Source organism: Fukomys damarensis, unplaced genomic scaffold (genome assembly GCF_012274545.1).
Source record: "Fukomys damarensis isolate Sample0158 unplaced genomic scaffold, DMR_v1.0_HiC HiC_scaffold_39, whole genome shotgun sequence".
Taxonomy (NCBI): domain Eukaryota; kingdom Metazoa; phylum Chordata; class Mammalia; order Rodentia; family Bathyergidae; genus Fukomys; species Fukomys damarensis.
This window is the reverse complement of record NW_022900951.1, coordinates 112,194,059-112,207,378: the sequence shown is the minus strand read 5'-3', so window position 1 is coordinate 112,207,378 and position 13,320 is coordinate 112,194,059. Positions and strand designations below refer to the sequence as shown.

Below are 13,320 nucleotides of genomic sequence, written 5' to 3'. Positions count from 1 at the left end.
TTTTTTTTGGTAACTGGCATCGAACTCGGGTCCTTGTGCTTGCGAGGCAGGCCACCAAACGGCTGAGCTAAATCCCCAGCTCAATTTATCTATTTTGTCTTTGCTTGTTTGTCCTTTTGGTGTCATTTCTAAGAACTGCTAAACCCAAGGCAATGGAGAATTATCCCTCTACTTTCCTCTGAGAGCAGCATAGATTTATGTGTTGCATTTAGGTCTTTCATCCATTTTGAGTTAATTTGTTTACCTGGTATGAGTTGGCATTCAACTTCATTGGCACACAGTAGGTCTGTTGTAGCTGTCTAATGTATAAATGTTTGAGCCCTGTTTGGGGGCACACAGTAGGAGGCTGATAGGTGAGAGTGATCTCCTATGTGAAGAGAAAGGGATGTGGATGAAGCACCCACCACAAAAGGAGCAGACAAGAGGGGAGAGCACAAAATTTTGGTAAAAAATCAGCAGAAACCCCTCTCCCCTACCAGACCTCCAAAGTAATAAATACATTTAATTTAAAAATCAATGAGGAGGCCAGGGTATATTGTTCAGTGGTTCTGCCACCTGCCTTGCAAGCACAAGGTCCTGAGTTTGATCCCAGGTACCAAAAAAAAAAAAAAAATCAATGAGGAAAATGTTTAGAACTCTAAGAGAGCTGCAAATGATTGTTTTTCAGCTGAAGAAAATATCAAGCAACCATCAGACTTATTCTGCAGTAAGTTTTTTTTTTGTGTGGGTGTACTTTCTTTGCAGTTTTTCTTCTTAAAATGTTACAGCCTTTCAAAGGATGGGATCTGAATCCCAGATACACCATCTTGCACTATCTTAGAGATAGTGGGCAAATGGTACTCTCCCATGTCAGACACTGGGTGTGTTCTGCTCACTATTTCTCGTCCATGAGGGAACCTGCTTCCCTATTTAGTCAATTCAACGTTTCTGAGCCAGTGAGCCTGACAAAGAATAATTTCTGTGTTACTGGGTTTCTAGGGCTACCTTAACAATGTACCACAAACTGCATAACTTGAGAAACATGATTATATTGTCTTGTGGTTCTGAGGGCTAGTAAAGTTGGTTCCTTTAAAGGACTGTCAAGGGAAAATCCATTCCATGTCTCTCTCCTAGTTTCTGATGATTTACTGGCAATATTTGGTGTTCTTTAGCCTGTGGACACTTTACCTCAGTATTTACAATTAGTTTTAATGTGATATTCTCCCTATGTGCATGTTTGAGTCCAAATTTCCTCTTCTTATAAAGACATCATTTGTATTACATTGGAGGCCTACTCTACTATGGTGTGATCTCATCTTAACTAATAACATTTGTAATATCTCTCTTTCCAAATAAGATCACATTCTGAGGTACTGAGGGTTAGAATTGCAACATACAAATTTGGTGAAGACATAATTCAAGTTATACTAAGGGAAAAAGGCAGAGCAGCAGATCTATAGAACAAGGCCCATTAGAAGCATTGGTTGTGTCCATACTTTGGAGAATTTGGGCACTCTGGGGAGTGAGCATTCTACCAAGGGTGCTCCACACGTATTTCCATATTATATGAAGCCTCTACCTAAGAAGAGATCTTCTGGTTCTTAGTATCACAAATCCTTGTAAATCAATGTGCAAAAGAATTAAAAAACGTTGTAGACGAGATCGTGGTGTAGCAAAGCCATGGTGGTGTGAGCAGACATACTAGAAAGGTGTCTGATAACAGGGGACTTCATTATCCACATCACCACCGGCTTGAGGAAGGCAACCACAGAGAACCAGAATTACCACCTGCCATCCATTGCCCACACTTTCCACTGGCCTTGTGAGTAACCCACATCCAACCTATAAGCCTCATTCTGTCACCAGTCACTGGTCACACATCCCCTCCTCCAGGACCCAAGCTGCTGACCACATGTATGGCCTGCTGAGAGTTCTTGGGGCAGGAGGCAGGCGAATTATCCTTCAATATGTAATGTGATTATTCCTTCACATCTAGGAGTTAATGTCCATGTCTCACTCCACAAAATAGATGTCCTTACTCATAAAGACAGAAGCCCCACTGAAAATTAACTTACTCGCAATGACAGTGACTGAGTACCAACTATGTGCCAATGTTAGAGTGCAGTACTTGACACACAAAGTCCCTAGTCTTGTCAGCTTACATTCTACAAAGAGAGAAAGTCAATAAGGGAGTAAGGAAAATAATTGCAAATTTTAAGACGTGCTCTAAAGGACATGAACAGGGGATGAGGTAGACAATAGGAAGAGCAGAGATGAGGGGAATGTGAGCGTCTACAATAAACAGAATAGTTAAGAAAAGCCTCTCTGAGAAAAAGTCATTTTAGCTTAGCCCTGGGGATGAAAAAGGAGCCAGGGTAACAAAGATATGGAGTAACAGTGACCCAGACATGGGTAATAGCTGTGCAAAACACTGTTGCAGTATAGTATTTGCCATTTTCAAGAAATAATAGGAAGCCAGTGCCTCTGGAGTGGGAGGGGAAAGGGGAAGCATGGCGGGAAAAGAGCCCCAGGGAGAAGTGGGAGACCAGATAATGTAGTGCTTTGTAGGACTTATTAAAGAATTTAAATTGTATCCTAATTGTGAGGGGAATCTCCTGGCAAGTTTTGAGTAAAAGATTGACGTGATCTAACTTGATATATTAAAGGATCACTCTGGGTGCTGTGTTGAAAACAGACTGTGGTGGAAGCAGGGTTTCCAGACTGCAGAAAATAGAAATGACGTGAGAGAAGATAATGGTGACACACACCATCCTGGAGGCAGGAGAAATGGGGTGAGGCGAGAAAGTCAGACTTGGGATATATTTCAGACTCAATGGATTAGGTGTGGAAGGCAAGAGGAAGAGGAGGATTGCAAGCAGGATGGCTTCTATCCTTGAGTAACTGCAAATGTAAACTTAGCTGTGAAATTACTAGGCTCTCAAGCTCCCTTCCACAGTCTCTAAATGGTGAAACCAACAGCTCCTGTAATCCCTGGCCTACTAGACTAAATCAAAAGTGCATATGGGCTGGGATTTAACTCAGTGGTGCCATCGCCTGCCTCACAAGCACAAGGTCCTGAGTTCGATCCCTGGTACAAGGAAAAAAAAGTGCATAGGTAATAAAATCCCAAGCAAGGGATATTAAAACTCCATTTCTAAAGTGCAAGGTCCTCAGTTTGATCCCTAGTACGTATAAATAAATAAATAAATAATTAATTAATATCCATTCCTATCTAAGAGGCAAGCAATAGGAATAAAACTGTACTTAAGACCTACTCTTCAGCCTATGATACATCGCCAATATTTTCACTGTTGATAAATGAAATTTCTAGAACCTACTGGCTCAATCTTTCAAAACACTTGCTATCATAGAGCTCTTCTAATCTGTCCTCTATTGGCTACAAAAACACTGTTGTGCCAACTCAAGGAACTATGTATCTGAAAAATCAAAACCGAAAAAAGTCATGCTTCAGAGTCAAAGGTATAATTTTCCAAGATCTCGGAGCACTTCAGGTAAAATGTCTCTTATGGCATACAAAAAGATCCTCGATATCATTAGTCACAGGGAAATGTGAATAAAAACCATAGTGAGATATCACTTCCCGGCACTAGGATGTCTATAATAAAAAAGACAACAAGTTTTGGCATGGATTCAAAGAAGTCAGAACCCTCATACGCTACTAGTGGGGATGTAAAATGATGCGACCTCTTTGGAAAATTGTCTGCAAACTTCTCAAAATGTTAATCACAGAATTATCATATGACTCTCCAATTCCACTCCTAGGTATATTCCTAAAAGAAATGAAAGCAGATAATCATACAAAAACCTGTATTCACTTTCCTGTAGGTTGAAGCAGGAAGATCCCAATATTGAGCCCAGCCCGGGCAACTTAATGGCTAAACATTTTTAAAGGGAGTTTTAAAGGGGTAAAAGCCCTGGGTTCAATCCCCAGTACCACAAAAGAAAAAAAAAGTTCACAGCAGTATTATTCATAATAGCCAAGAATGGAAACAACTCAAATGTCTACCAACTGATGAATGAAAAAATATGAGGCATATCCATTAAATTGAATATTGTTTGGCAATAAAAAGGAGTGAATGGATAATACTCATACATTCTTCACAGGGTTAGACCTTGAAAACAATATGGCAAGTGAAAGAAGTCAAACACAGAACACTGTATGCTGTATAATTCCGTGTACATGAAATGTCCAAAAATGGTGCAACCATAGAGATGGCAGATTAGTCATTGCCCAAGGCTGCAGTAGGAGCAGAGGATGAACAGGGAATTCGAGATTTCTTTTTGGGATGATGAAAGGGTTCTGGAATTATATGTGGTATGAGTTGCACAATTCTAAATACATGAAAAGTCATCAAACTGTATACTAAATGTGTAGGTTTTGTGGTATTTAAATTATATTTAGTAAGACTGTTTTTAGCATATTTGCCAGTTTTTAATTCTCAGATATAAATGTAAACAGTGGAGAAATGAGACATTTCTCTTTATCCTCCGGAAAACATTTTCTTTAAAAAAAAAACATAGGAAACTCTTCATGCATTTGCATGTGATCCTTACATTGGGGCCATGTTAATGGCCTCTGTATCATTCTAATTTACTATAAATGCTGCTGAAGCGAGCACAATAAAACTGTTCTTTAAAAAGCCTTTTCCTTCCAGGACACCACTCTCCTTTTCTGTGATGATGGAAATTATTTTTTACTTTTATTAGTACACGTTTGCAGTACATAATGATTACATTCACTATAGGGAATTGGTACGTGCATGTAACACATTTCAATCCTTTTTATTTCCCCTTCCATCCCCTTTTATTTTTCCAGCATCAGATTCAATTATTTATCTTATAAGACCTTATAAAATTATCACACACAGAGATTAACAAGCTGATTATTAGGGCAAAGAACACATAAAACGTAAGACAATTTTACTTACTCAGAGTGCACTTTTAGATGGAAATGTTTTTTATCTGCCCTGCTCAATATGGCAGCAAAGAGCCACCTGTAACAACTGAGCACTTAAAATGTGCTTACAATACTTAGAGCTGAATGTTTATCTTAATTAATTGAAATTTGAAGAGCCACATGTTGCAAGTAATCCACTCAAGAGCAAGAGTTTTTACAGTTGAGAATTTCTATTCAAAGCTCATCCTCCATTTTAACTTTCTCACCAAATGAGTTCTTTTAAAGTGGGGCTTTTCTTTGTTACTCTAACGCCTTTAAGACGAAGAACTTCTTCACCTCTTCACACCCTTATCTTGACTGACTCTGGCCAAGGTGACCTCTACAGTATAAGGACTTTTTGACCTGGCTCTGGAGTCCTCCTATGTCAAAAGAATTCCCTTATCAAGTCATCTCTGCATGTTTGAAGAGTTATCAAGAAAGTTGAATCTAGCTCACATTGACTGTCTAATGTAAGACTGAAAAGTTATAAGGCACTAACTGTAGAAGCCACCTCCAGAATCCTGTGATCATGTGTCAAAAAATTGCAGCCATCCTTCTGCACATCAGAAGTGCTCTAAAACATATGACGTGTAGCAAAGCATTTCCTATCCACTTGGCATACGGGATGTGTGTAGGGGTGTGTGCATGCTACAGGAAGGACTTTGGGTCAATAGCTCTAGCCCTATATCTTTAACTCAGACACATCCATCTATTATGCAAGCATCACATAGCCAATAGCTAGCACCGGTGAGAGGAAGGGACATGTTATACACTGAATGTTTGTATCCCTAAAATCCATGTGTTAAAGCCCTAACCTCTACTGTGGTGGTTTTAGAAGGTAAGACCTGTGGGAGATAATTAGGTTTAGATGAGAAAAGGGGTTGTAAAGATGCAGCCCCTGTGGTGGGATTAGTGCTTTCATATGAAGAGGAAAAGAGGGCCAGGGATTTAGCTCAGTGCCACCTGCCTTGTAAGCACAATGTCCTGAGTTCCATCCCTGGTACAAAAAAAAAAAAAGAAAAAAAAAGAAAGAAAGAAGAGGAAAAACAACAGATCCTCTCCTCTCCTCGCCTCACCTTGCCCAGCCTCGCCTCTCCTCACCTCCCCTCCCCTCTCCTCTCCTCTCTCTTTTGGAGATACTGGAAAACTGTGACCATCTGAAGACCAAGAGAATCCTCCCCAGGAAGCAAACTGCCCGAAGCCTTGATCTTGCATGTTCCAACCTTTGTAACCGTGAAATGAAAATGCTATCTAACTCACCTAGTCCATGGTATTTTGCTATGAAAGTTCAAGCTGACTCAGACAGAGCACAAAGAAACAAGTCCTTCTGGCAGCCAAAGTCCTGCTTCATTCTTTTTTTTTTTTTTTTTTTTTTTTACCTTCTATTGCATCCTGCTGCTGCAGGATGCTGCATCCATTCAGCTGCTAACCTAAGTCTTTATCCCTTTGTGTGGACCCTGTTCTCACCTTTAGACTTCAGGACAGATTTACTTTTTCTTTCTTGACCCTTGGTGTTCTTCAGAGAACACAGTTCTCTCCACTCTGACTCTACCCCGTTAGTACAATTCTGAGTCACCTTCTGCTTCATCCAGCCTTAATCTCTCCTCCACAACAACCCTCATCGTTGGGAGGCTGGTGACTTGTCTAGAGCCTAAAAGGACCTGGATCTCAGTTATACTATTGTTTCAAGGACAAGAGTTTTTTTTTTTTCAGAAAGAAAGTAATACATATCTCACCAATCAAAGGACAGCTGTATATAATTATTTACAATACTGTGACTTATGAATTTGAGACTAGAACACTCTGGAAAAGCTTGTGACTGATTTAAAGTGACCTCTGAATGTTTAAATCTTTGCATTTATAATAATTTTTAGTGACCAATGACATTCTTCAAAAAACACATCCGAACTTTTCAATACCCTTTATTCTATGCCTACACTAGACTCCTATATCTCTGTTTCTGAATTCTCACCTCCATGCTTCCTGACCCTTCGCACAAAACCCACAAGGGTTTGTCCCATATACACCATCATCATACGGATGTCCAAAATTTGATATTTTCAAGTTGCATTAATTTAATAATTCAGCACATATGTACTGAGAGTCTATGTGTTAAGACCTGGTTTGGATGTTTTGGATAACGAAACAGAGAAAAAGTTGCTTGCCTTTGAGGAAACAGGCAGAGGAAAGATAAATCAACATCTTAGCAGGTAGCCAAGGCCAGGTGATAAAAGTTGCCACTGTGCCCCCTAGGTCCCGTTTCAACCTTTAATATAAGAAATGTAGTTTTCCATCAGGCTTTGCAAACAGTATTTGCTGGTGATGCTGCTGATGATTTGGTATTTTTCCCAAAGAGAGCTCTAAAACCTGAACACTGTTACAAATTGAACCCAGGTCAATTTCATTAGGAATTGTCACTCAGTAACTCTTATGACCTTTTAGCTAAAGACTGATGTTGTAAATGAGCAGTGTTATCAACTGAATTTATTTGATAAGAATGAGATTGCAGTTTTTGAAGACAGCTTTCTACCTAAATCTCCAAATTACCAGCTGCTTCTGTGAACAGTCTTATCTTCCATTCACTGCAAAATAAAAACAAAGACTCTATCTCCACTCCTACCAGAGTATGGGTAGGGTCTGGGCCCCTTCAGACATATACCTGTGCATCACTGTAGCTTTTAGCACACCTGTTTCCTTGTCCGTATTCTATGATCATTGCTATAAATATATAATGGATACAGAAAGACAATATCATAATATATAGGGGAACTTTAAATGAACCATTATGCATGAGAGGAAATGGCCCTAAAGAAAACCCAAATCTTATGTGAAGGATACACTGACCACCAAATGGCATTTCAGAGTTGCAGTGAGAAATATTAAAGGCAGTAGTCCAAGCCACTGCCTGAATGAGGCCAGTTCTCCATTGTTCATGCAAAATGCTGAGTGAAAACACAGTTTACCAAAGGTTTAGCTTGTCCTATAACTATACTGACCCAAGGAGACGGGCAGCCCAGCAGATCTCCACTGGTATTTTCAAATGGTTTATTTCTCAAACCTACTACACATGAGACATTGGAAGAGATAATAACATATTTCCTTACCTGAGAGAAAGATAAAACTCAACATGAGAATCACTCCATAAAGCCTCTGATATAGGATGTGTTCTTTCATTGTCTAAACCTGTGTTCAAAAGGTCAGAAATATGTCCATCTCAGATTCGGAGCAAACAATCTCTCTTTCCCATTCTACTTAAAGTTTCCTCCTATTGCTTAAAGCCATGTCAATTGACCCCAGGATAGACTTGCTGGACTTATCTGTGCTGGCTGAAACTTCACCGATTGATTTATCTGTATACTCAAGAAATTTTATTACCTACTATGAGCCAGGCACTGTTACTATAGCGAACATGGCACTGAGAAGACAAGATAGAGATACCTGGCCGTGAGGGGAAGCCCAGTGGGGTAGGCACTCAGAAAATGCATAATTACAAAGTGTTATGCATTCAACCTTAAGACACACAACTTCCAACTACTAGTTTTAACGATCCTTGACTTTTTAGTTGTTCTTGTTTTCATTTTTAATTGACATATAATTACACATACTTATGAGTTACAATGATACCTGGATGTATGCATACATTATGTAATTATCATATCAGGGTTGAAGGAACATAATGAAAGAGGGCTTTATTGACAAAATAAATTCATCAAATCATTAAAGCAGATCTGTTTAGAGAACTGACCACCATCTCATTATATTCACCCAGCTTTTCTCCTTAATTAATTATAACAGAAGCTTCTTATTTGGGACATAATATTGAAAACCCCAATTCTCCAAACAAAATTTTCTTCAAACCACAAATCCTATTGAAACATATTAAAGAAAATTGACAGTAGAATGTTGACTGGCATTTTCTGATTTTAAATGAAATACCCTTCTGAATGATTTACTACTAATTTAACCATTTCCATTCCTATAGGATAATGCAACACATTGTATTTCTTTCCACTTCTAAGTGGACTTTGGAGAGAATAGACTCACTTTACATGTAATATAACTGAAGCCTATTAGAAAATCAAATGAATCTTGAACTTGCTAGGAGCACCAGCCATTAATCCGCCGCTTTATATTTACCAAGTGCTCTACTACCATTCTCATTAGAATAATAAGAGAATTTGTATGACCTGAGTGGATTTTTCTAAACTAGTAGCTTACAAGTGTGGAGGTGTCTATGTCTTTTATGACTTGCAAGATGAAATACAGCTTAAATTTATAGTGTATATGAGGACTAGACTGAGAATCAGGAACCGTGAGACCATACATATTTCTGTTGCTTTATTTCCCTGGGACTCAGTTTCCTTATCTGTAAAAATGGAGATAAAAATCTGCCTATTTCCCTGAGCTTCTCTAGAAGAGGATCAAATGAAACGATAGTTCGAAGGCAATTTTCAAAGCATAGCGTGCTATGGAAATGGATAGGATCACTATCTATAAAATGGAATTTTCAGCAGCAAACAAGCCAATTTATATTTTTCTCCCATTTCCTCTAAACTTTTGTAAGAATCCCAAGGTATGTTTCAGAAACTTACCTGGCACCCAATAAATAAATCAGTGGACATTCACTGGCAGAATACTATGCAACTCCTAAAAGGAATATGGTAACTCTGCATGTTAGGCTTGGAAATGTGGGCTAGGGAAGGGGGTTGGGCTTGAGGGCATTTTCTTTATGTGCCACGCAATTCTACACTGTTTGAGCCTTTCACAGTGATATTACTTATTTAATTTTTGAAATAGAAGAATGGAAAGAAGGAAAAAAGAGAGAAAGGGAGGAGAAACAGGAAAAGTAGGGAAAGAATGGAAATTAGATTTCCTTTATACCACCTTTAATTCTGTACTATTTCATGGTTGTATAATGAGCATGCTTACTTTCATATTTTTTAAAGTGAAAGAAGGGAAGGTGGAAGAAAAGAAAAAGAAAATAGGGAAACTGAGGAGCTGTATTTATACTTCTTATAATTACATAGAATTTGGTTCTTTTATAATGAGTAATTGTTATTTTTGTATTCTAAAAATGTTTACAAGAGGTAAAGAAGGAGTGGAGGGCGAGAAGAAAGGGAAGGAGGGAGAAAAGAGTCACTCACCTAAGCACAGAGTTTCTTCAACTTCCCACCCCTGTGTCACTGTGGGATCCCAAAGTAGAGTCTCTTTTACAAATTACCAGATCTGGTCTGTAAATTCCTGCATTTGATGTGAAATGGAATGAGCAGAAAGCAGGAGATTCATTGTCTGCTGGCCATGCCTCAGTCACCTTCCTTTCTGGATCAAACCAGCCTCTTCGCCTTTCTGCTCAGCTTTATGGAGCTATTGACCAGGTTAGATCCTCTTTTTGTGGCTTATAGCACGTCATGGGGCTGCTCATCTGAGCATAAGATCAGCCTGAGCAAAGTTCTCCGTTTATTACATACCTGCAATAATCCAGTAATTTGAGAGCTTCCCCCCCCCAATTTTCATTAAGGATTGTCTTCAGTTCCTAGTTAATTATTTCTTTAATTACGTTGAATATATTAAGTGGTCACTTGCTCACTTAATTAAGGCTCATTTTATTTTATTGAGAAAATTCGGGGGAGGTTAAAACTAGAAGTAGAAAGCAAACAAGAAGGAATTAACACATTTACATCTTTCACTGTCAGTAATGTGAAGCCAACTGTTTACTTTCACTGGAGATTCATTCTTCAAATTGCCTTGAAAATACATAGATTAACTGAACCTCTTTTTGCATCTTACTGGAGAGAGGGACATACTTTTGTCCCAGAAGATGTTATTACAGCCCTGATGGGGCCGTGAAAACATCACACAGGTCCCATTAAGGATCCAGAGGTGATCCCCTTTAGCCACCGTACTTCACTAAAGTCCGCAGAGTAGTAGAATGACCTGCCCAAGGTCACACAGCTAATGAAAGCAAAGTAGGAGACAGCACTGAGGTCTCCTGACACCCAGTGAGTTTTCCTTTCCATCACATCCCCTAAGTAGAAAAAAATCAGCCTAATATGAGGCTGACTCAACCAATGTGTATGGCAGGATTCTCCACAGGGGAAAAAGGGAAGAGGATGCGGCCAGGGGTGTAGCCCAGTGCAGTGGTGCCTGCCTGGTAAGCACAAGGTCCTGAGTTTGATTCCTGGGGTGGTGGTGGGGGGAGAGGTGTATCTGAATTACTAGTTTATCCCCCCCCCCACCAGAAGTTATGATATAGATATGGTAGATAAAAACACTCACTCATCCAGCCTGGACAACTTAGTGACTTAGCAAGACCCTCTCTCGACATAAAAAATAAAAATAAAAGCTGGGAATGTAGCTCAGTGTTAGGGCCTTGGGTTCAATCTCCCATCTCAGGGCAGGGAGTGGGGCCAAAAATAAGCTTGGCAAAAAGACAGACTTGACATTGAATCTCAGCTACGTGACTTGGGGCCGGTTTTTTTGACATCTCTGGAGCTCCCAGCATCCTCACTTGTAAAACATGGACCATGAAGCTCACCTCATATTACCGTGTACATTGCATGAGAGAACATGTATAAAGGCACTTGGCCCAGAGCCCAGCACAGAGTTACAGTAGATCTCCTTTCCATTCTGCACAAGGCTTAGATGTTGCTCCCTGTCCCCCACACAGCTTACAAGAAATAGCAACAATTGTCAAGGAGGATTTTGATACTTCCCTTGGTCAATTTCTCAACACAACACTCAGTTCTGCAAGGGCAGAAGGTCCATATCATTCAGTGTTTTACACATTTCCTGGTGCATAGAAAGAACTCAATCGATATTTGATAAATGAGTGACTATGCCCTTTTTACCCTGCTAGAATGCAAGCTTCCTCCGGACAGAGAAATATCTCTATTCATTTCACTTGTGCCCTGTTCCAGGAGTTAGCACAGTTCCTAACACACAATAAGTGTTTGTGAATATTTGCTAAGTTCAAATTGCTAGAGTTTGAAAATGAGTGGTGTCTCCAGGGTGGCACTATTGAAAAGTACTACAGACTTTTAAGAAGTGGGCCGTAGTAGGAGGCCCTTAGGTCACTGTGGATGGGCCTTGCAAGGGAATTGTAGGATCCCAGCCTCTCTCTGCTCACTGGCTCAATATGTGAGTCCTTGCTCTGACGTGTGCTTCTGCCATGCTATGCTGCCCTTCTAGAGGCCCACAGTAATAGGCCAGCAAACCTTGGACTTGTACCTCCAGAACCTTAAGTACTTCTTTGTTTCACAAGTGTCCCTTGTCAGGTATTTTGTTATAGTGATGACAAGCTAACTAATACAAAGAGGAAGTTAATTTGAGGAGAATATATTCATACATACTCAGATATGTCAAGAAAATTATCTGGAAGGAGACCCTGGTGAGAATAGCTGCCTCCAGAGAGATACTGAAGAATCTTGAGTAGGAAGAAAACTCCATTGCATATACTTTTGTAATGTTAGGATTTTAACCATCTACATGTGGGTTTTTTTTTTACCAAGTAAAAACACTGTGTTTCTCAAAGAAAAGCAAGTGTAGTTCAAATGAAATAATTGACCAGAAAATGAAACTTGTTTTTTTTTAATTTTTTATTGAGTTTATTGGTACATTTTAGGTATACAGTACAGTTACATTCATTATTGGGATCTTGTACCTTTACATGACAGGTCTTGGTTCTCATTTTTTCCCCTTGTCCCTGCCCTCTCTTCACCCCCTCCTCCACTCCCCATTTACAAACACTTTATTTCCATTTTTTCATTTTCTCTTATTTTTTTCTTTTCCCTTATTACCATTCCCCTACCCTTCCCACTTTCCCTACACCTTTAGCCCTTTTCTTCCTATTTCACATTGTCAATTATCTCATGAAATAAATAAGTCACACATGTGTAAATACCGAATAGTTTCTCTGATGTGAAAAACTATAATAGTACATAAGATCCTAATGAAAATGAAACTTGTACAAAAAAATGAAGAAATTAGAACTCTTTGGTCAGGGAAAAAAATACCACATTGGAGGACTTTAGTGCATAGCTTTCTATTATCTGGAAGGTTATAAGGAGAATTATGAGCATCTGTTCTCCATATCTACAGAGTAATAGGAAATGAATTGAAATTGCAGTGTGAGATATGGGTTAGGCATAAATAAGTCATTATTGATGATAGTGATGAACACCAGAAAAAATTATCATGGGATGTATGAACCATCTATCCCTGGAAACTCAAAGACCTATAGCCATATGGCTCTGCTTATTTACTTGTCTTTCCATGGACAAGACTGAGCTGAATTACTTTAAACTACGTCCCTGTTTCTGACATTAGAAAAGATCCTTCATCTGCTGAAGTTCAGGTGACCTGGTTCCCTCCTCCCATTATGAGTG

At 39.2% G+C, this 13,320-nt stretch overlaps 1 protein-coding gene and 1 non-coding gene across 2 annotated transcripts in view; both read right to left on the bottom strand.

Annotated features, from left to right (window-relative positions):
- Positions 1 to 6,558, bottom strand: part of Adgrg4 (adhesion G protein-coupled receptor G4) — a 133,644-nt gene extending 127,086 nt beyond the window's left edge. The window contains 2 exon segments of the mRNA XM_010642650.1: positions 2,055 to 2,144; positions 6,513 to 6,558. Coding sequence (XP_010640952.1) covers positions 2,055 to 2,144; positions 6,513 to 6,558 — 136 coding nt within the window.
- On the bottom strand, positions 4,514 to 4,619 carry LOC117284848. The gene has a single exon (XR_004515920.1). It is a non-coding gene; the product is annotated as a U6 spliceosomal RNA (small nuclear RNA).
- Positions 6,559 to 13,320: the final 6,762 nt, after the last annotated feature.